The following is a 24,427-nucleotide window of genomic DNA, read 5'->3' as shown; positions in this document are numbered from 1 at the left end:
ATACACAGTTTCCTACCCCGTTCTCGATTTTATTAGTCTTGAACGTATCTGCCAGGCCTTTCCCAAGAATTTGGCAACTCCGCAAAAAACCATCATAGATGTTGTGTCCGTTACCAATATGCGGAGTGCCATTGCATGGTGCCTGACTCCCAGTTCTCTGCATACTGGCTTTAACCACATTCTCCTGAGTCCACTGTATGCTCTAAAGGCAAATAAAAAGTGTGCTAGGGACTCATTAGGGTTTGGACATCCAGGGCAGCTAGAATGGTTGGACATAGATGACTTCCAACGCCTGGTAAAAGTGTCCAACCATATATTCTTAGTCATCTTGTTCAGGGTAATACGTTCGTCCAGAGCTGCAGCATAGTGTACCAATTCCGGTGTCCTTCTCAGTCGCACCCAATATAATAGCGGTCGAAGGGTGACAATGTCTTTAATTGCACGACGGTCCATGTCTTGAAGCAGTGATTTCAGAGGGGTGGAGACTGGGAGGCCCACCAAGTCTCTCAAAAACTTATTTTCAGTTTTCGTTAGCTCTGTGATGTTGTCGAAGCCCCATAGTTCTGACCCATATGTTGTTGCAGCCAATGCTTTCCCCTCATAGATGGCAAGAGCAGGGGCAATGGGCCTACTTGCAGAGGCTCGGTGTTCTCTGGCAATGGCTCCCGTAGTCCTTTTCAAATTCAGGTGCATTTTTGCTAGATGGGAGTCCCACGTCATTCTCTGGTTCACCCTTACTCCCAGATAATCAAATGCATCAACCTCCTCCAGTGAATATCCACTAAGCGCAACATTAATCTTCCTTGGTCTCTTTGTTTGGGACAGTACCATTAATTTAGTTTTTGTGGTGTTAATTGTTAACCTACGTTCCTCACCGAAGGTGTCAAACTTGGTCAAAAGTTTTTGGAGACCAGAGGGGGTTTTGGACATGAGGAGGGTGTTGTCCGCAAAAAGGAGGGTCGGTATTGTTTCACTAAACTATATCCCATATCCGCAACTACCTTCTGCCGCTGCAACTAACTATGTAATTCAAGCAATTTGAGTGTACCCTTAAAAATGCCTTGTACTCAAACTGTCCTCTATGCACAAGCTTCTTCTGTGTCACATCGACAGTTGCACGTCTCACCTAGCATCCATTCTTTGAAAACAAAGGTGCAATTCAAACACATCTTCATAAATCACATTAAGTATAACACTAAAATTCCTGAAGAAATAGAATTGCTCCAGCTAAATTGTTTTTAGCCCTAGACAACAACGAATCAGAATACATCAAAACCCCCATACTCTTGCTTCAGACCCACACACAGTCAACAATCTAATTATCATGTTCCTATTAAGGTTTTAAGCACTCAAACTAAAACCTCTAGCTCTGTCCTCCCTCCTAACTTTTGTGAAGATTATGTTCAGTGTATTTTATTGTGACAAAAATCCAAGAACAGAAGTGAAATATTAACATCTTTTTGTGACATTTGTAATAAAGCTTGATACATTGAGAGAACATATTTGAACCAGTGGTGCTATGGTGGTGCTGAGTGATGCTGTGGTTGCGCTGAGTGATGCAGTGGTTGCACTGAGTGATGCAGTGGTTGCACTGAGTGATACTGTGGTTGTGCTGAGTGATGCTGTGGTTGCGCTGAGTGGTGCTGTGGTGGTGCTGAGTGGTGCTGTAGTGGTGCTGAGTGATGCTGTGGTGGCGCTGAGTGGTGCTGTGGTGGTGCTGTGATGCTGTGGTGGTGCTGAGTGGTGCTGTGGTGGTGCTGAGTGGTGTTATGGTGGTGCTGAGTGGTGCTGAGTGATAATGTGGTGGTGCTGAGTGATAATGTGGTGGTGCTGTGGTGGTGCTGAGTGGTGCTGCCGAGTTACCAAAGTGTTCGTTATACACATTGTGTGCACATAACTTAATAATTCCCTAAGTGTTTGTAATGCCTGCCCGCTTTGCCTTTAAGTAGACAAATATGGCAGCCAAACGAAAAGTGAAAAGTAAATGTAGACAACAGACTAAACAGAGGCCACACAAAACCATTATACACATTGCATGAACATGAGTTAATAGCTCACAAAGTCTTTGTAAGGCGCGCTAAATTTGTAATATATTACACGGAGATCCTAGCTAAACGTAAATATATGCGCTCGATATGCATTAAAGCACACAAAGATCGCAGATCAAAGTAAATCCCTTAGATACTGAAGCAAACAGAATCCATAGCAAAATGCGAAAGCAAAAAAAGTGCACCCAAAAAAATAACAGCCAAACGTAAATACCTTTGGGAATGAAATAAACGGAATCATTAAAAAAAATGTGTGCTCAATTTGCCTCAAAGTACACAGAAATCGCATCCAAACTAAAATACCTTTGCTCAATTTGCATTAAAATAACTCGATATCGCAGCCAAACATGAATACATGCGATGATGAGGCAAACAAAATTCATCACAAAAATGTGCACTCTGTTTGCATTAAAGTAAACAAAGATCGCTTCCAAATGTTAATCCCTTAGCTGGAGTTGCTTTAAAGTAAACAGACATCGCAGGGCGTTGCGGGCGGTGTGCCATTGTCGCCCCACTCCCCACCCGAGACCTATGGGGCGTAGATCTTTTTATTTACAAACTATACAGGTTCCTCTAAAGCAGAGGTAAATCCCACAACTTGATGGTTTGTTTCTTGCACTAATTTTTACACTGCAATTTTTAACTTTCACGTCCTCTGGTAGGGTGGACCTTAGCGCGCCCACACAGCCGAGGTACACTACCTATGGTCCTGAAGAAAGCCCAGTAATTCCACACATAAGGGCTGAAACATGTCGACCCCACTTTAAGTGGAAATAACCAATACATTAATTGGCACATTTCCCTACACATATTTTAACCTTGTCAGGCTGACCATTGAATAAACAATTTTCTTTATTGTAAAGTCCTTTGACAATTTTAATGTCACGTATTTTTTTCATATCACTGTCACAAAAAATCCAGCTCCGCAGTATTCTGGCCTTGTAGCACACCAGGGAGGCACTCTGCTTCTCCTGGTGGGCCTGATGATGAAGCATGTCACCACCCAGGGTGGTGAGTGAGGGCTTCTAAGAAAATTTCTAGTGATTTCCAATTTGAATCCTGTAGGAAGAACTTCATCTCTGGTTTTGCGCTTATTTCCTTTTTTGACACTCTCTTGTCGTTTGACTGAGATTGCCCGGGGGACTGAGGGTGTCCCTTTCCCTCACTCTCATATTGGTATTACTGAAGGAGTGAGCAGCCAATGGAAGGCCCGCCCAGCAATTCAAAGAATGATAGGCTGCGCATAGAGGCAGTATGACCAATCGCAATGTGTCAAATCCGGGGATGGGTGGTGGGTGTTGTGGTAGTGCTTTCCTTATGTTCATTGCCTACTAATAAACTGGAAATTCATAATTAACCACTTTGTCTACTTACGGGTAGGATAAAAGAAAGGGCAATAAAAGTCCACAATACAAACACATGCTTATCGGTCTGTGATGCCTGCTTGCAATAGGATGTCTGACCAGGCACTGGCTGAGTAGAAATATGCCCCTAGTCAGGTTTAGATTAGTTTGCTTTGCCGCCACTTTAACTCTAATAAACAGAGGACTGGTTGTTTCCAGCTCGCTCTCCAAATGCTTGTCTCCCCTTCTTCTAGCTTGTCTGAGCACTCATCTTTATGCCTGTAACTTGGGGAGTTATTTTGACCCCTATATTCTCTGTTTGCATCTGCTGACATCAGACCTTTAACATTCACAAGATTCATCCCTGGCACAGTTTATTTGACCAGCGAAGCGTCCAGAGGTGGGCGAGCCACTGAAGGCTTGAGCCAGTTGTCAGGCTCTGTTTCAGCTCGAGGTCCTCTTGAGCCCTCGAGCCCAAAGGAGCTGAGCATTCGTGAGGCGTCTGCCTCCTACCCATGTGAGATGGCTTTGGTAAACACACTGCTTTCTATGTAAATTCCTTTGAGACTCGCTGCTCAGTCCTTCTGTTCCAGTTACCCATAATTGTTAGAATGGTCTGTCTTAGAATTCGAAGAGCTCTAAAGTTTCCTGATTCCACATAAGTAGCTCATCCACTCCAGATTTTCTATTTGCACTTTTTGTCTTGAATTTATAATGATATAACCTTTACCACAAGTACCAGAATGCAGAGTAAAACACCAGGCTGCATGCATTGTTTAAGCATGACACAGGGAAACCTGAGCGCTCAGTTTCTAGCCTCTCTCTTTAGTGTTAGCTTGAGTTCTCCACATCCAGTTTGGAGTCTTGCTTGTTTATTAATGTAGTGTCATTGTTTTATTACTAGGCTACATTCTACTGTAGCAAGGGGATTTTTCAATGCTGTCTGTCAGTAATTGCTCAGGCTCCCAACCTCAGCTGCAAATGAAGTGCTACGGTTTAGCAATTGTATGAGTTTACGTTTCTATTCTCTATGGCCAGAGAGGTCACAAAGGGAGGTTCAGAGAGGTCACAAAGGGAGGTTGGGGTGGGTGCAGAGGCGGCTGCTCAGCTAAGATGGAGGAGAATCTCTCCGCTGCTTTTCAGCAATGCAAAAAAGGAAAATAATAAATTAATTATAACACAATGTTATTATAATTTGATTTTTACATGCTGAAGCCAGTTTTAGGGCAGGACTTGGCTGTCGTAAAAGCCAGCAGGGGGAGGAGTGGTTGGTGCACTTAAGTGTGCATGATGGCTTGGCCAGCCGTCTTGGGCCAGTCAAACAGTTATGCAGACTTAGCATGTTCTGCTCCCGACTTTTCTGCACAACCTGGGTGGCGAACATGCAAAGGCTCCCACTCCCTGTCTAAGTACTGACCTAGGCCACTCAGAACAATCACAATGCTGCTATCATGCTGGTGCCAGCAGCTTAGTGATTGGCTTAGGGCAACCTATGTGCTTTCTGCTTCCAAAGTGGAAGCACACAGGCTCCCCCAAATCAAAGAAGCAGAGGAGAGAAGATGCAGGAGAGATGGTGACTGTGCAGAGGTAAGTGAAACATTATTTTTTTTTCCAACCGCCCGCCACCCCTGTTCAGTACCACCACTGGGTGGGTGACAGCAAGTAGGCCATTTTGACCAAAGCCAAGTGGTTCCAGGGCCCTGCACTGCTTCAGCAAAATGTATTTATATATTAATGAAAGCAAGCCTGTGATCTTTATTTATAAAGAGGCAGCTTACATGGCCATCAGTAGTGGCTGGGTATTTTTTTAATTGTTGTGCAGTGAGGAGTTATAATAACATGCATAATCATACACGCTCCCTCCAATGCATTCACAAGCACATGAGCACATTCTCATTTCCACTCATTCTCAAGCACACACTTGTGTACATACTCACACCTACTCATTCACAAGCACACACTTGTGCACATATTCATACCCACATATGCACAAGCACACACATGCACACTCACATCCGCCCATTCACAAGCACACACGTGAGCACATACTCAAGCCCACCCATTTTCATGCACATAAAGCATACACTTACACCCGCCTATTAACAAGCACACATTTGTAAATACTTAAACATGCATTCATACATACACACAAACTCAAACATTTAAAGGAACCTCTTACCTGCTGGATCTAGGCAGTGATTAGGGCTCAACAAAGAAGGCAGCACTAGCAGGTGCTGGAAAGTTGGCATGACAGCCTGTGAGGGTGCTGGAAGTTTCAGGCAGCTCCGGGTATCAGAAGCTGGAAGATCCAGCCACCTCCTCTCTTTGGCTCACTATGTCATGTGTCATCCAATGACAGGGGGACCTTACCTAACTCGTTATACGGTGGGGTAGGGTAGGGTCACTGAGACTTACTCATCTTACCCTGGTGTGGCTGGTACCCTTTGAAAGTGGTGGGGCGAATGAAGTGCCCCACCAGTTCCAAAAAATAAATAAAAATAAAACACCCCACCAAAAGCCCAAATAAAAACATAACACTAACTACAAAATAAAACACAACCACTACACTTACCTGTATTACACATATCAAATCAAACTAAATAAAACAGCACTTACCCAGGGCTGTGCATCCTCCTCAGTGTTCTTCTCCTTCTCTGATGCATGAAGAACTCCCCTAACCAATCCAGACGCTGCTCTCATGCTGTTCACCAGCATGAGAGACGCGCCTGGATTGGATGGAATGGGATGGCTGGACGCTTCATCATGCTCTGGAAGCCAGGGCTTGGTCGCCACCCAGTTGTCTTAAAAAAGCTGGGTGGAGAGCTTCAAAGTGCGCATGTCACTTTGGCCGGCGCAAAACAGCCAGGCAAAGTGAGGTGCGCACTTTGGAGCACCCAGTCAGCCCTGCTTCCGTCCTCCTCCCCTGCCAATCAACAGCAGAGGACACACCCAGCATGCCTCTGGGCTCGGGGATGGCGCTACTGGAATATTTTCATAGCCATTTCATTTTTTCCCGTGTGGCTTGCAGCGGGCAAGGGGGGTGATGTTGCCCCACCCTTAAGAAGAAATCGTCCTGATCTTACCCCACTCTGAAACAAATTGGGAAGAGGTGGTGTGAGGATTCACTGGTTGTCAGTCCTAGGAGCTACGGCTTAAATCTAAAGCGCACAGGGCTAACGCTGCCCCCCAGCCTAAGGGTGGGAATCCTTACAGCAGGGCCGGCGCTAGGCATGGGCAGTGTGGGCAGCCGCCCAGGGCCTCGCGCTCAGGGGGCCCCCTGCTTCACCGTGAAAGGCCACGCTTTCCCAGTTAACCTCCAGGGCCCCCTGCCCCACCAATCAAATTACAAATGCGAGGTGTCTTGACCTTGCTGGCAGGGTGTGATGGCATTCCTGGGTGCACAGGGGTGGGGGGGAAGGGACAAACAAAGTAGGGACTGCACCGTAACTGGGCGAGCAATTATGTGTGCTCACAGTGTCAGGGCGGAGGCAACACCTCTGCTAAGTACCGGCCATTGCCTTTCTGCATTTTGTTGCTAGGTGACAGAAGGCCCCCTTTGTTAGCAGAACCAGCCAGACACAGGTAAGGAGAGGTGGGTGAGGGGAGGATGGAGAAGCCAGATCAACTGGCTCGTGTTTACTTTTGTATTGCCTATTTTTTTTATTGGAATGTGCATTTAAAATGGATGTAGAACTGTCACGTTAGTGTTTTACGAAATGCTTCTTTACTGCTTGGAGGCCCAGGGGAGGGGGGCCCCCTTTCCCTGGGCCTCTAGGCACTAGAGCAAGATCCATGTGTGGGGCCCCCCTCCTTGTGCCCTGTAGCCAATACTCCCTCTTTCCTTTCTTTGTCCCCCCACCAAAAAAAACATGCTTGCTGGAAAGGTTGTCTTTTTCTGACATTTTTCACTTTAAATGTGCTCCCTCGGGACGGACAGAAATAAAGGTTAAAATTGAAAAATACCTAAAGCAAGACAGTGTGGATCGAAAAAAGTGGCAACATTGATTTTATTCAAACCCAAAGCACATTAGCGCCACTTTAAAGAGTTTGCCAGTGAAGCGCTACTTTTGTTTTTATGAGATGGGGCAGAGGCAGGGTGACAGAGGCAGGGTGACAAAGGCAGGGTGAGAGAGGCAGGGTGAGAGAGGCAGGGTGACAGACGGAGGGAGACAGACGGAGGGAGACAGACGGAGAGAGACAGACGGAGAGAGACAGACGGAGAGAGACAGAGGGAGAGAGACAGAGGGAAGGAGAGAGATAAGGAGGGAGAAAGACAGAGGGAGAGAGACAATGAGGGAGAGAGACAGAGGGAGAGAGACAGAGGGAAGGAGAGAGATAAGGAGGGAGAAAGACAGAGAGAGAGAGAGACAGGGAGGGAGGGAGATAGAAGAAGGGAGACAGGAGAGTGAGAAAGAGATGTGGGTATGCTGGTCTGGTGGCTCAGTGGACAAAGGCATCTGCTGCAGGGACCTGTGTGAAACCTCATGGTCACAATTATTTTTTGCTTTCCCCCTCTGACCCCGCCCCCACCGGTGCGGCCCTCGGCCAAAAAACACACTGTAAATTTGCCCCCCCCCCCCAGAGAAAGTTTGTGAGTTCCCATGCCCTAGATGGTCAGTGACCCAGTCATTGAGGTCACAGGACCCTTGAGCAGGGAGGCTCTAGGGCGGTGGGACCGGTGACATCGCACTGAGCGCTCACTTCAGGTGGGGGCATCATCTTTGCAACTATATTATGTTTTTAAAAGCACTTGCTGCCTCCTTCCTGGCCTCCAGCAATTTTCGGCAACAATAAAAATGTCATGATCAGTCCAGTGATTAATGTTCCTCCTTGAGAGAGATCGAAGTTTAGTCTAGTGGAAGTTTTGACTCGTGGAAAGGTAGAGCAGAGGATTTATGTGCCTGCTGCAAAGAACATGTACCATGCAGATCACAAAGTGCACATATTGTAAATAAGTCAGTTAATAAGTCAAAATCCATCTTTCTAAGACCTGGAACTAGCTTTTCCATCCAATGTGACAAATGTAATCCATTTAATACAGTTTGAAAATATATGGACGTATTTCATTTGTATATTTATCTTTTTGTCATTGTTACTGATATCCACGTTAGGTCTCTTCAGTGATGCCAAATAAGATCAATAGTCCCGCAATGTCACTTTCTGTGGTCACTTCTTGTGATGTTACATGCAAATTAGAGGGGCCTCACATCTTCCCTTTCGCCCGGGGCCCGAAAAGTTCTAGGACCGGCCCTGCCTTACAGGGATTTCCCAGGCTGATTATGTCCCTGCCCTTGGGGTTGTCAGTCCAGTAAATCTTTTTTACATGGCACCTGCACATTAGCGGATGTAAAGCATCTGGATACCTGGCCTTGACAAGATGAGTGTTTGCCAGGCTGATGACCACTCAGTCTGACAGACACTCATGAAACACTGAAATATGGGGGCAGAACTCCGATACCGCCGATATACAGGGGAGAGGTGTGGCGCAGCGGCCAGAGCGGCGGACAGCTCAGTTCAACAACACCATGGAACTCTAGGCAATAGCTCACTTAATCTCCCCGACGGCCCACAGCGCTTTGAAACCCTTAAGGGGGGACTATGTTCGCGCTTTACACTTAGGAATTATTATACCTGAACTGACAGGCTGCCACTGCTGGCCATACCATTAGAGAACGCCAGATGCCATGTCTCCCTGAAGTACACTTTTTTTTATTAAAAAAAACAGGTGCTTCTGGTATGGCAAAAACATAAGAGGCGTCCAGATAGCCTCAAATTATGTTTTTTACCTCGACCTCGCCAACATTTCTGACAAGCTGGTCTATGGTACCATTTGCTGGATTTGGAAGTTCCACCTATCATAAATTTGCAGAGTTGGAAACTCATAGTTGCTGCGTTTTCGTGGTGCTGGGAAACAGTTGTCCCTGCTCTGTTAGCCTAGGCTTACCTTTATCTTAAGAGCGTGTTAACATGTTACATCCGTTCTGCCCAAAGTAGGCTCTCTCCCATTCAGCAAACATTTAAGGGGAATTCATTATGACTTGGCAAATGGATATGGTGTGCTCACCAAAGCGTGCTTGCTGCCAGTACAACTAAGTGATGGGAAGATGCCGGGCCTAAATGAAGGAGCTATTTGTACCGTGGCTGCGGCACACATCCATCCAAGTGCGGACACCGGTTACTTGGGTAAATTAGCGCGGCAAGGCCCCTATATTGATGAGCTGACGTCATGAGGGAGAAACCAAGCAAGTCAAGCCAAGCAAGGTAAACACGGCCCATGTTATTGACGTATTGCACTGTGCAAACTTCCCTATTCTCAGCCTATGCCCCAATTTCCAAAGCGCTTGAGTTTTATCTCCTTTCTTTTTCTTAATGAAAACATTTGATGCTGTGTAGAAAGCATCAAGTAGGTACCCTTGTAGTCTGGGCTTTAAGTGGTATAAAAAACAGGGGGGCGGTCTCACAAAGGGGCGTGGCCAATGTAATTAAGCAGGTGGCTTAAAAAAGAAAAGAGCTAAACATCTGTGCCTAGCATAGTGCGCCGGCCGACTGGTATTGTGCTGTTTCTGTCATTGCGTTTTATTTATTTTATTTAATGCGCTTTTATATAGCGCGGACTTTACCCGAAGGTGTCAGAGCGCTTCACAATAGGAACAGTAGTGGCACATGAGGAAAAATTACAAGTCAGCATGTTACAAGAGCAAACGTTACGTTACATAAGGCAATAGTGACAATTCTGCATTTATCAAGAGCAAACAAAATACAAGAGGTAGCAAATGGTATGTTACAAAAGGAAAACAAGCATTTGCAATGCAATAGGTCTCGCATTAGGAAAGTTTGAGCCTACTCTCTGGACATTTGAAAAAGCATTACTGAATGACCCTCAGTATTATCTCCACAGGAAAGATTGGATTCCCAAGTTCCTAGCTGAAAACATTGATAGCACGTCAATAGAGGTTGTTTGGGACACTTTGAAAGCTGGGGTCTGGGGCAAGACTATGTCATATTCACTTAGGTCAAACAGGCAGGAGAAAGAGGAGATACGGAGGTTGCAGGAAGAGCTTATGTTAGCAGAAGTAGGACTCAGTAGTGTCACTCCCAATAGGGACACAACTGGGGATAGCTCTAGTACCTTAGCCCAAGTAGCAGTTGCCAAGGCAGCAATCACTAATATTTTTACAGATAAGGCAATCCGGAAAGCTACGACACGAAAATAACTAATTTATGAAGTTAATGAGCAAGTGGGCCATCAATTGGAGGTGTGATTGCGACAACAGGTCAATGCTAATTTAATTAGGGAGATTATAGACCCAGTGGCAGGGCAGTTAAAAGATCCAGAACTGATTAGGCAATCATTTTGGAGGTTTTATAAAGAACTATATACTGAGAATGGCAATGGGGACACGACCGAAATTGAAAGGTACCTAGAGAATTGTGAAGGTGTAAGCCTTGAGGTAAATACGCAGCAGGTACTAAAGGAAGCTCCTAACATGGAAGAGGTATTGACCACTGTCAGGAGCCTTCCTAAAGGGAAGGCAACAGGTCTGGATAGTATCTCTTCTGAGTTCTATGGCACATTTATAGACAAAATAAAACATATATTAAGGGATCTGATTATCCAAATTTTCTATGGGGGGGAACCGCCCAGTTCCTGGTCCAGGGCCAAAATCGTGATTTTCGCTAAAAAGGGGAACCCCCCAGAACATCTAGGTTCATATCGCCCCATAACCCTTATAAACGCTGATTCCAAAATATACTCCAAAATCTTGGCAAACCGAATAGCACCTATAATACACAAAGTAATCATGCAATTCAAGGCCCTACTTAAATATACTGTTTTTAGATCTTTTTATAATAATTCTTAATCATGATAAGATTGGTTTTTCTGATCTTCCTTTTTAAATGGTAATATTTTCTTCTTCGATACACTTTTCCATTCCTATCTATTTTAATGAATTGCTCAAATGAACTGTTTTATATTTTATCTGTAATTGATTGCTTGTATGATATTCTTTGAAATATCGAATAAAGCTCTTGATCTGATCACAAAGTAATCTCCAAAAGCCAGCACGGTTTTGTTCCTGGAAGGTCAACGATAAATCATATCCAGAGGGTTATCACGCTTTTTGACAGAACAGAAACTACAGGAGACCCTATGTAAATTGTAAATTGATACTTGTATAGCGCACTACTCACCCGCAAGGGTCTCAAGGCGCTTGTACGAATACCGCTGTGGAACCCATCCTGGCTTTCCCTGTGAGGCGTCCACTCTTGGGCACCCCCAAGGTGGAGGCCAGGCATCCTTAGCGTTGTGGGGCCGTTGTGGAGATTAAGCAAGCTATTGCCCAGAGTTGCAGAGTGGGACTCCATGATTGGAATAGGCACCGAGGCGAGAATTATCAGGTCCGTGAAATTTTGAGCCCAAGACCTGCCGAGGCGGGGAATTGAACCCTGGTCCCGGGCTAGACCTCTGGCAGTTTCTCTGGAAAGCAATGGCGATGATGGGATTTCGAATCAAGTTTATTCAGGCGATACAAAAAATGAATGTTAATCCTAAGGCTGTTGTATCTGTTAATAGAAGCCTAACTAAGGAAATCGCCATCTTCAGGGGAACTCGCCAGGGGTGCCCATGCTCGTCATTGCTCTTTGCAATATATATAGATTCTTTTATTCGCTATTTGGAGAAAAATAACAACATAACACCCATTATATCACAGGGGTATGCAACAAAAACATTAGCATACGCTGATGATATTGCTATAGTTACCGCAGACCCCACAGTAGCAATGCTGACCATCGAGGCCGAGACCAGGAAATTTGGGCTTGTTTCTGGCTACGCGCTAAATCAAGGGAAGAAACAAATCGTTCTAAATCAAAAAATTGGGATGGATGATCCTAGGGTGGTGAAGGGAGCGACATACTTGGGTGTCACAATTTCCTCAAAGCTGGAGGAAATTGTGGACATAAACGTTAAGCCAATGCTGAACACAATACAAAAGGATCTACGGCGGTTAGACAATCTCCACCTGTCCATTATCGGGAGAGCAAATTTAATTAAAATGGTGTATTTTCCCAAAATACTATACTTATTCAGGGCAGTTTGCCTAGAATATTCTAATCAGTGGTTTACAGTAATGGAACATACCTTTTCTAGATTTATATGGTCATATGCACAACCCCGTCGGGCATATAAATATCTTACCCTTCCTAAGGACAGAGGTGGGCTAGCTCTTCCCAACTTAAGGAGATATTATTGGTCATGTGTATTACTCTACAGTAAGGAATTATTGCAAGGGGGGAAAAACACAGAGGAACATACCGCTTCAATCTTTCAGCTACTGGTGGGGAATTCCTGCTATGGCTATTTATGGAGGCACATACACAACAGCTACCATAAAAAGGTCAAATTTAAGACTCTTTATAGCTGCTTTAAGGTATGGAAGGTCGTAAAGAAAATATTAGGAATAGGACAAATCTCACATTATACACCGCTATTGAACAATCCAATTCTTCCACCAATAATCTTTAAGGATAACTGTGTAAACAAATGGTATAATTTAGGAATAACACAATTAAGGGATTTTTATACTACTCAGGGGATTAAATCTTTTGATGCTCTGAAGGAAGAATTTGGCTTAGATTGGCGGGATTTTTTTAAATATCTCCAAATTAGGGATTTCTTAACTCATAAACCTGGGGCAAGGACACTTGGGGAAGAATCTACTGTAGTAGAGACAATTATACACTCTAAGAAACACTCAATAGGCGGGGTTTATGTGTCATTGTTGGACATGTTCCCAGATGATTTAGATAAAACGGCAACAAAGTGGCCAAGCAAACCTGAGATCTCAAAGGAAGGATTTTTATATTCCTATCAGCTAGCCCAAACTATTCTTATTTCTACCAAACTCCAGGCACAATTTTACAAAACCTGTTTTTTTCTCTACTATACACCCGATAAGATAGCAAAATGGGGTACCGGTAAGGGGACTTGCTGCCCGAGATGCAACCTATTTAAAGCAGATTCCATTCATATCTTTGCCTCTTGTCCGGTGTTAATACCTTTGATACAAGATATAGAGAGGTTTTTAACTTCTGTTCTTTACAGAGAGATTGCTTTGTCACCTAAGGCAATGGTACTTGGGGCGGAAGATCCAGATAACCTTGAGAGTGGCCACAATTTTATATTCGTTGCTATGGCCGTTTTGCGGTTATGCCTAGCCTCGGCTTGGCTTGACCCGCTACCACCCTCTTTCCAACAGTGGCTAGCCAGGCTTTTAGCAGTGCATAATATCGAGATTGCTATATATAAGCGGAAAGGCAGACGGCGACGTAAAAGTGGTATGAAAATCTGGACTCCTCTTACACACTGGCGAGATTTACAAAACAAATTTATTATTAATGCTGTAATGTATTTATGTTATTGTTTTAGTTTGTTTTCCGTGATGCCTGGAATATATTCTGTAAATTCTCTATAATGAATATGTAAGTATGACAAGCATAATGTAAAGCTCATGATGTTAATGTGCAGAATGTTTACCTGTCCGGGGGTGGAGTGGGGGAATTTTTAAGGTAAAAATAATAAAAACATTTTTAAAAAAAGGAAAGTTTGAGCTATTGGTAGTGTAAATGACACATTTTTTATTTATGTTTTGTTTTTGAAAATAGCGCAATTAATAGCTATGTCATTTACAATGCCAATATTTATAATTTTCGCAAATGTGACATCTATAGCATTTGTAATGCAATATGTGTTGTATTTACGTGACTTACATGTATTGATATTACAAATAACAATGGCTTTTAATTTTTTTTAAATAATTAATACTGAAATAAAAGTTATTGTAATTTATAATGGCAATAGCTTAAACTTTTGTAAATAACTTTTGTGACGATTATATTCAGTGTATTTTATTGTGACGAAAATCCAAGAACAGAAGTGAAATATTAACATCTTTTTGTTACATTTGTAATAAAGCTTGAAACATTGAGAGAACATATTTGAACCAGTTGTTGTTGAATGGTTGCACAGATTGATGCTGTGGTGGCGTTGAGTGATGTTGTGATGGCGAACGAGTGATGCTGTGGTAGCACATAGTGATGTTGTGGTGCCCCTGAGTGATGCTGTGGTGGTGGTGAGTGATGCTGTATGCTATGCTATGTTTTGTTTTGCTATGCTATGTTTTTCTATCCTATGCTTTGATTTGTTATGCTATGCTTTGTTTTGTTATGCTATGCTATGTTTTGCTATGCTATGCTTTGTTATGCTATGCTTTGTTATGATATGCTATGTTTTGTTTTAATATGCTATGCTTTCTTTTGCTATGCTATATTTTGTTATGCTATGTTATGCTATGTTTTGTTGTGTTTGGTATGCTATGCTATGTTTTGCTATGCTATTATATGTTTTGTTTTGCTATGCTATGTGTTGTTGTGTTTTGTTATGCTATGTTTTGTTATGTTATGCTATGTTTTGTTATGCTATGCTATGTTTTGTTTTGCTATCCTATGCTTTGTTTTGTTATGCTGTGCTATGTTTAGTTTTGCTGTCCTATGCTTTGTTATGCTATGCTATGTTTTGTTGTGTTTTGTTATGCTATGTTTTGTTGTGTTTTGCTATGCTATGCTTTGTTATGCTATCCTATGTTTTGTTATGCTATGCTATGTTTTGTTCTGTTTTATTATGCTATGCTTTGTTTTGCTATGCTATGTTTGGTTATGCTATGTTTTGTTATGCTATGCTCAGCTTTGTTTTGTTATGCTATGCTATGTTGTGTTTTGTTATGCTATGCTATGTTGTGTTTTGTTATGCTATGCTATGTTTTGTTGTGTTTTGTTATGCTATGCTATGTTTTGTTATGTATGTTATGTTATGTTTTGTTGTGTTTTGTTATGCTTTGCTATGCTATGTTTTGTTATGTATGTTATGTTTTGTTGTGTTTTGTTATGCTATGCTATGTTTGGTTGTGTTTTGCTATGTTTTGTTATGCTATGTTTTGTTATGTTTTGTTTTGTTATGTTATGCTATGTTTTGTTATCTTATGCTATGTTTTGTTCTGCTATGTTTTTTTATGTTGTGCTATGTTTTGTTATCTTATGCTATGTTTTGTTCTATGTTTTGTTGAGTTTTGTTATGCTATGCTATGCTTTGTTATACTATGCTATGTTTTGTTTTGCTATGCTTGGTTAGGTTATGCTATACTTTATTTTGTTATGCTATGTTTTGTTTTGCTATGCTGTTTTGTTGTGTTTTGTTATGCTATGCTATGTTTTGTTATACTATGCTATGTTTTGTTTTGCTATGCTTTGTTATGTTATGCTATGCTTTGTTTTGTTATGCTGTTTTGTTATGCTATGCTATGTTTTGTTGTGTTTTGTTTTGGTATGCTATGCTATGCTTTGTTGTGTTTTGCTATGCTATGTTTTGTTTTGTTATGCTATGTTTTGCTACCCTATGCTTAATTTGGTTATGCTATGCTATGTTTTGCTATCCTATGTATTTTTTTGTTATGCTACGCTGTGTTTTGTTATGCTATGTTTTGTTATGCTATGCTGGTGAGGGTGCGTGAGTGGGTGTGACGATGAGGGGGTGTGGGTGTGTGAGGGTGAGGGTGGGTGAGGGTGTGTGAGGGTGAGTGTGTACGAGGGTAAGAGGGTTGTGAGTGTGAGTGTGAGGGTGTGAGGGTGAGTGAGGGTGTGTGAGGGTGAGGGGTTGTGAGGGTGAGGGTGTGTGAGGGAGTGAGGGTGAGGGTGTGTGAGGGAGTGAGGGTGAGGGTGTGTGAGGGTGAGGGGGTGAGGGCGGGTGAGGGTGAGTGGAGGTGTGTGAGGGTGAGGGGGTGTGAGGGTAAAGCTGTGTGAGGGTGGGGTGTGAGGGTCAGGCGGTGTGGGTGTGAGAGTGAGGGGTGTGAGGGTGTGTGAGGGTGTGAGGGGGTGTGAGGGTGAGGGGTTGTGAAGGTGAGGTGGTGAGGTGCTGTGTGAGGGTGAGGGTGAGAAGGAGTGAGAAGAAGTGAGGGTGAGGGGGTGTGAGGTTGAGGGGGTGTGAGGGTGAGGGTGTGTGAGGGTGAGGGTGTGTGAGGGTGAGGGTGTGTGAGGGTGAGCGGGTGTGAGGGTGAGGGTGACAGGGGTGAGGGTGACGGGAGTGAGGGTGACGGGAGTGAGGGTGTGTCAGGGTGAGGGTGAGGGGGTGTGAGGGTGAGGGGGTGTGATGGTGAGAGGGTGTGTGAGGTGGTGTGTGAGGGTGAGGGTGTGAGGGGGTGTGAGGGTGTGAGGGGTGTGAGGGGGTGAGGGGGTGTGAGGGTGAGGGGGTGAGAGTGAGGGTGAGGGGGTGAGAGTGAGGGTGAGGGGGTGTGAGGGTGAGGGAGAGTCAGGGTGTGAGGGTTAGAGGGTGTGTGAGGGTGAGAGGGTGTGTTCCTAGTAAAGGTTGCATGATCTTTGGCTGCGAGGTGGGTCGCCAAGATTTTGAAAACTTTAGTTAAACTCGCCAAGATTTCAAAAACTGCAGTTAACCAGGCAGAATTTGCTAATGCCAGTTAAACTCGTTTTCATTTACAGCGATGACAGCCTACTTTGAGAAATGCATCGCAGCACATTTAGTTTCCAAGTTTCCAACTTTGTACCATTTATTGCTCTGGAACATGTTCATTTACAGAAATACTTTGGTGATAACCTGAAAGCAATTAGAGTGAGTATTCACTGACAGGCGTGTTACAAAATGTCTCTAGCGACCCCCAATGTATACTTTGTGTATATTGGCTCTGCCATTTCTTTTGCCCCTACTGTTAAGTCTAAACAAGAAGCAATTAAAAAAAAAAGAAATAAAACAAAGAGCTATGACTTGCACACGCATATGCCTCTTGACACACACATGGATGCGTCATGATACTACAATGGCCAGCCCTGATGACATATGCATGTGCATATGTCACTAAGCATGCCCATTCATTAACGTGACATAGCGGTGCTGATACATTGGCAAAGTCAAGAGGTCTCACCTGCTACTGTACTGCATGAAAAAAGGGACAAAAGACGAGATGATGGGGCCACTTTCATATTGTAAGTACAGGTGCATAATTGTTTAGGCACACAAATGCACCATTTTATTTTATTTACCAATCCGAAATGGAGTGGAAATGTAAAACAAATTGAAAATGAAGTACATTGAAAGCAGTTGTGTTAGTAAAATGGAAGTTCAGGAAGCAATTTACTGCAGGACACTCCTAAAAAAGCCTAGAAACTTGCATTGCTTATAGGGGTAGGGGGCAAACCGGTTGGCGGGTGAGCAAAGGAAGGGAAAGAAAGACAAGAAGGAAGAGCAACAGGGAGGGCAGGAGGAGGAGGCACATGCACAAAGCAAAGAACAACATGAGTTGAAAGGAGAAGCACATGGGCGAGAGCAAAACAAAGTACGGCGGGAAAGCAAACGGGCGAGAAAGAGCCACTCAGAGCATGGGGGAGAGAATCGCACAAAAGCGACTCCATAAAAAGAGCAGCATGGCAGCAAATGACAGCTGCCGGGACCTCCAAAGAGAAAGAACGCAAATAAAAAAACAATGCAAGGGAACGAACGGTGGAGCAATGGAAGTTGTTTTTGGTTGGAAGAAAATGCAGGCTGAGGGAAACTACTGGGAGTGATCTGCCAGGAGAGCAATGCAGGCAACTGTGTGGGTAGGGCATCAAAAATTAAACAGTCAAAAAATCCAGGCAGGGGTGTGAGATGTAAAAAGGAGTGCCCAGGCATCCACATTCAAGATAGCGGGGGAGTGCATTCCTTTCAAGTTTGATGCGGGGGTGTGGGAGCGCCAGCCTTTGAAGTCTGATTGGGGGGGGAGCGGCAGCCTTTGAAGTCTGATGCCGAGGCACAGACAAATGGTGGTGTGTGATGTGGCTGGCGTTGTGCACGCGCCTTTCTCACATGAACTGTGTCTAATGCCCAGCTAGGTAGACTTTTCAGACCGCTTACTAGAATCTCGCCGAACAATGCTTACGCATTGCTTCAGTGAGACCTAAAAAGTGACATGTGTGTATGTTACAAAAGTGTACAAAGTACAAATAGAGGTATATTACTGCACTACATGGCAGATACTCAAAACACAAGAACAAACGTTACGTTACATGAGGCAATGGTGGCAATTGTGCAAGTATCAAAAGCAAATAAAATACAAGAGGTAGCAAACGATACATTCCAAGAGGGAAAGTGACGTGTGCATGTTACAAAGGAGTACACAATACAAGTAGAAGTATAATACTGCAATAAATGGCAGACTCTCAAACCACAAGAACACAACACAGTGGGAAGGCACTTCTAGTCATGTAGAACAGAATTTCCTATAAAGGAGGGACTTCCTTCAGATAATAGAGAGGGTGTGAATTAGGTTTGGAAGTGTCTTTGAAGGAGGAGAGCTTTGAGGTCAGTTTTGAAGGCCTGGGAAGAGGAGGAGGTCCGGAGCTGAGGTGGAAGTGAGTTCCAGATTCTACTGCGTTGCCTGAAAACGATTGGGCCATCGACCTTTCCTTCTTGAAAGTGGGAGGTTCAAGCAATAGGTTTTCCGCATTATGTGATGGTCTAGAGCCTCCAGAGAGTTTCAGTTTATTTGTCAGGTAGCGAGGAGAGGAGGAGGGCAAGGCTTTGTGGGTGATACAGGCAGTCTTGTAGATAGACGTTGCCTCGATGGGAAGCCAACGGAGGGTGGATAAAATGGGTGTGATGTGGTCGCTTCTTTTGGCCTCATATATGAAACAAGCTGCTGAATGGAGAGCAGATTTAAGGGGGGACAGGTGGGATTTGGGGAGGCCAGTAAGAAGAGAGTTGCAGTAGTCCAGTCTGGAGAGAACCAGCGATTGGACCAGGGTCTTAAGGTCATGCTCCGGGAAGAAGCGACAAATCCCCCATAGAAGGCGCAGTTGGTATCGAGCAGACTTTGCAATGGAATTAATGTGGGAGAGTAGATTGAGTTTTGTGTCGAGTATGCCACCAAGGGATTTTGCGCTGTCGACAATGATGGGTTTACTGTTAAGTAGATTCATCTGATCCATCCATGATTGAACCGGGGAAGGATAAAGTGAGGAGGAGAGGAGGAGGAATTCAATTTTAGAGGGATTGCGAATCATTTGATGAGTTAACATCCAATTTGAATGGAGTCAAGAGTAGAGCTTAGGATGGAGAGATCGTGAGTGAAGGCAAGTAACATTACACCTAAAACAAGCCAGGACTACTGGCTTTGTCAATGGTTGTTAGATGCATAAGATAAATAGGCAACAACTATGGCTTCGTTGTATATAATATTGAAAATGCTTCCATTCTGAAATCATAAGACTGTGAAAGAACGATAACACGTTTTTTTAAAGTTACATCAAAAGCAGTGAAGGGTGTTAAGATTATGCTTTTTCACCCTGAGAGTGAGGACAAAAATGGAGAGCCCGATAGGGACCCATCTCGGCACCTGCTTTTCACAACTGCCGATGCTGAGCAACGGGAGGACCCGGCCCACTTAAAGCCCTAACTGTAGTAGGCTGTGGACATAATTTATTTAAACAGAAATCCCTATGCCAAGCATTCTACATATTAACAGAATCCATTTACATTCCTGCTTACCCTTCTGAAATGATGTGCCGGTAACCTTTCAATGGGAGAATTACTTCACCAAATACACTGCCAGCCGAATGTCAAGATTTGTATGCAAATTGGTATAATTTCTAGCGTTAACCTTTCTAGAGAGCGAGCGGCGCTATCAGCACGCGTCTCCAAGGCGATTCAACGGGCTCCTCCATACTGATAGAAACAAGGAGTGTGGAAATGAACGGAGCCCCTGTCTTACCTGAATCCATCCCGGCACACGGTGCAGGTGTCCCAGTCGCCAACACATTTCTTACAGGTTTCGTGGCATTTCAAGCAGAGCTTGTGACCTTTTAAAACAAAAAAAAGATCTTAGCATGACGTCAGGGCATTAAAAGAACCTAGAGGGGGCTGCAAGGAGACGAGGCGCGACGCTTTGATGCGTGCAGCATTAGAAACAGCCGAGAGCCAGGAGATAAAAGGCCTCTTCCGTAAAAAAAGAGAATTTTTCCTGACATTTCAATATTAAGTTCGAGTCACCTTATAATAGCAATCCTACCTGTAGATTAAATTGCCAAGTTATTCTACGCTTCCTGGCACTGAAGTAGCAGAAGAAAGTTTTCAATTTTGTTGACCTCCCTCTGCTCTTCTTTCATTTCACCTGTGTAGGTATCCCTTAGGTGAAGCAGGTACAGTTTATATCCTATTCAATCCAGCTTAATTCGCCATCTCTCAAACACACACATATCGTTCACCCCTTGATTGGCCCTGGCATATACTCCTTCTCACTGAACTTATCATAGTTCCCACGAAAAAATATACTCACACTTCAATATGCACAAAATGTCCCAGCTAGCTCTATCTATAAAATTCGCAAATTTGAACTTTCTTCTGATGAACTTAAACATCTGGATTGGCAAAAAGAGAAGTGTCTCTCTCTACATCAAATCTTTTATTCTGCTCACCCATCGTACCTGCCCCCCTGACGAAGGGTGAATTTTTACACCAGAAATGCATTGGGACTGATGTAATCCACGTCTGATTTGTTCATTTAAGTTTCGGATTTTCAGGAACTATTTTGAAACTATGGTTGAATAAACAAGAAGCATGACGAGAGAAACTTGTTGATGTCATAACATCTGGGAAACTTTGAAAAGATGATGTTCTTCCACAAAGGAAAATTTGCATGCAATTTAAAATAATGAATGAATGTACTTTTAGTTTAACATTTATCTAACACTTAGTTGAGTGCATTAAGGTTTTGCGCATTCTGTCTGACTGTCAGGCCTAGTTTTTTTGCTTTTCTTTTAGAAAGTTCTGAGCCTCTACCTGTCCCTAGAATACACGTCTAGGTCAGGGTGACATCTGGGCTTTGTAAATTCACTCTAGACAGTCACACACAAAGGGAGCTGTGGTCCGCCCTGCATATCCTGATGGCCCATCACCAGGCTGATGGGTCTTCCTGAGCTAGAGCGGTTAGAGGAGTTGACACTTGCACATGAATAGAACTACATAACACCATGTTGTGTGTCTGGAGCGAGGGCCAGGAAGGGACGGGTCTTGGCACTATAAAGACCTATCTTTGAAGTCTACCTACTTCAAAGGCTAAAATGGGTATGAGTACTGGACCTCTGACACCATATACTCAGAATACTTTTGGACTGAGGATATTCTGCCAGGTAGAAGAGCTGTTGGGATGCCAGGAGGGACTGCCACTTTGCTGATAACTTTGCTGTGCTGGCCTGCTGCTTCTTGCCTGGGAGTGAGAGGACTGGACTTTACTCTCTATATTTTGATTTCTAAAGTTATACAAGGGCTTGACTGAGCTTGCCTCCTGTTGCTGAAGTCTCAGGAACATTAAAGACTTCAGCTGCATCTTGCTACCAGCACATGGGCTCCTCTGCTGTGAGTCCTGACCTGCCAAGTGGCACCAAATCCAGCCCTGGGCCCTTGGAGGTGAACTTTGTGCTGCAACCAAGAAAACAACGCATCGACCCATAGCGTCATTTCTGAACCGGTGCATCCCTGCAAAACCGATGTATCGCTCCTGCCTGCACTGAAGTTGTGGATACCACTCGCCAATTGTGCAATGCGACAACCTCAACTTTCAATTGACCCTGGGCAAAGCACTACGCTATGCTCGAGTAGTTTGCGACGTTTCCGCTACTTCGCACTTATGCGAATTGCACATAGCGCAGTGGAAACACGCGTAGCATAGTGCAGCAGTAATTTTTTGCTTGCTCGCGGTCCTCAACGTCAAGTTGGCGACCGCGAGCAAGCAAAATGACATCCCGGCAAGACTTTTTCCTCGTTTCGGGATCAGCAACATCAAGTTGCCGATCAAGATTGTGGAAAATAAACCTCCCGGCAAGATTCTCAACACAGGGAGGTCAAGTTTCTCATTGCGAGTGGTCGCATATGCTCGCGACCGCACACGGTGAGAAACTACCAGTCCGCGTTGAGAAAACTGCAGCTCGAGTAAAAATCTACTTGAGCTGCAGAAAACTACGGCTCGCACTGTGCAAGATGCCGTTTTCAATGATTGCACAGTACCGGATGCTTGTCCGCACTATGCAATCATTGAAAACGGCATCTTGCACAGTGCGAACAGACTACTACGCAGATTGCGTAGTGCTACGCGTACCTCGCGTAGTGCGAAGTGCACTTCGCGTAGCTACACGTAGCGCTCCTTCGCGAACTACGCCCAGGGTTAATTTCAATGTAGCGCCTCCGAAGAACCGCACCATCGATGTCCGTGGTGCACTGTCCCAACTCCTATGCACTTCCGGTCCGGCCCTGCGCGGCTTCCAACTGACGCCTCACCTTCAGCCAAGAGGTTTGACTTTAACGCCGAGGAAACACACCGCACCCTTGAACACATCGCCTTCAGGAATTAAGGTTTCACACCAGCAACTGATGCATCACCTCCTCTGCACATAATATCATCCATGAGCGCCAAAGTATCAACGACCTTGCACTGCCTTCAGGAACCAATGAATTACTTGCATCCGCAACTCCTCCTCTGTACGACGCATCATCTTTGGTTTGTGACACATCCAAGGTACTGTAAGGGGATGTGTGTGACTTCTGTAACCAGCCCGCACTCCATCGCGGTCAGGCTGAACATTTGGATTTGTCTTGCCCAAGCACGACCAGAAAGACCCAGTTGGAGCTATAGACTTCAAAGCACTGCATTTTGATTTAATCTTAAAAAATTAATATCTTAACTTGTGTAAGGTGGATTTTTGTTGTACTGGTCTTGTTTTACTCAGATAAATATTGGCTATTGTTCCAAACTGGTGTGGAGTACTTTTATGGTGTTTTCACTCTGTTAATGTGTGTGTGCACACAAATACTTTACATAATGCATTTTTAGTTTTGCCTGACTACTCTGTGCCAATCTTGAGACCCCATTTCTAACAGTAGGTATGAACAAAATAACACAAGAGGTGTCGCTTAAGGTCTTTAGTCTTCCACCCCATGTCGATCTGGTGATAAGTGACCGCATTGATTAGCCGGCGTGGGATAAGGGTCTTCAAGTATCTCCTCCATGTAAAATCGCAAAGAATACAAATATTCTGGTGGTCCAATGTGGTACACAAAATAATTAAAAGGTAATCGGCCTAAGTAAGCTCCTACATCTACAAATAAAGTTGCTATGCTACCGCTTGTCAATTAATGAAGTGACGTATAGTCATGGATCCAATGTCAGTTCCTGGTATTCCTTGAAGACAGGCAAATGGCTGAGCAGTTAGATTTGCATTAACACCTTGGCTGCTTGGTAGATTATTCTGCTGTGCTGGACCTTAATGTAAATGGGTGTGGTCATGACAAGCTCAGCTCATCATGAGCACACGAGCACCGTGCCTCATGACGAGCTGAGCTCGTCATGAGCACGGAAGGGGTAAGACAGCAGAGGCAGTGAGAAGTTCCTGATAAGTTTCAGGGGTCTCACAAGGTGGTGCGGTGCCTGAAGATTCACACAGGGGGAGAAGACTAGAGAACTTAAGCGACACCTCTTGTATTGTTTTGTTCATACTTACCTATATTCATTTTGTTATCTTCTTTTGGATTATATTGATGTCTTGGGGGTTTTTGAAAGAGGATGCCATGTTCACACTGCTATGAGCATTCCTACTTTATTGCTTGGGCGTTTAATGACGGTTTTACACAGGATCCTGTCATACAACTAATTGAGTCTTGCCATTCATCTTGACACCAGTAGCCTTGTCATGATGAAACATATGTCGGCTGTTGTTATGATGACACATTCACAATGGAATACTGAAATTTCTGCGACTTTATAAATCCTTTGAACAGGATTTTCTATGAACTCTACTTAGAGGACTCTGATTTATCAGAGTTATCTTTTGAGTGCAATGGTATCTTTATATTATGTCAAGGGGTCTATGTTTTCTTTTAATAAATATTCAGATAGCCAAATAGTTTGCCTGCCATTCTTTGTCGCATTCACTGTACATCCATAA

At 44.0% G+C, this 24,427-nt stretch overlaps 1 protein-coding gene across 1 annotated transcript in view; it reads right to left on the bottom strand.

Moving 5' to 3' along the window:
• Positions 1-24,427, bottom strand: part of PCSK6 (proprotein convertase subtilisin/kexin type 6) — a 1,364,483-nt gene that overhangs the window by 109,377 nt on the left and 1,230,679 nt on the right. The window contains exon 17 of the mRNA XM_086958053.1: positions 20,203-20,290. Coding sequence (XP_086814179.1) covers positions 20,203-20,290 — 88 coding nt within the window. The remainder of the gene's footprint in view (positions 1-20,202; positions 20,291-24,427) is intronic.

Source organism: Lissotriton vulgaris, chromosome 2_1 (assembly GCF_964263255.1).
Source record: "Lissotriton vulgaris chromosome 2_1, aLisVul1.2, whole genome shotgun sequence".
In the NCBI taxonomy this organism is placed as follows: domain Eukaryota; kingdom Metazoa; phylum Chordata; class Amphibia; order Caudata; family Salamandridae; genus Lissotriton; species Lissotriton vulgaris.
The sequence above is the reverse complement of the archived record's forward strand: the minus strand, read 5'-3'. Positions and strand labels throughout refer to the sequence as shown.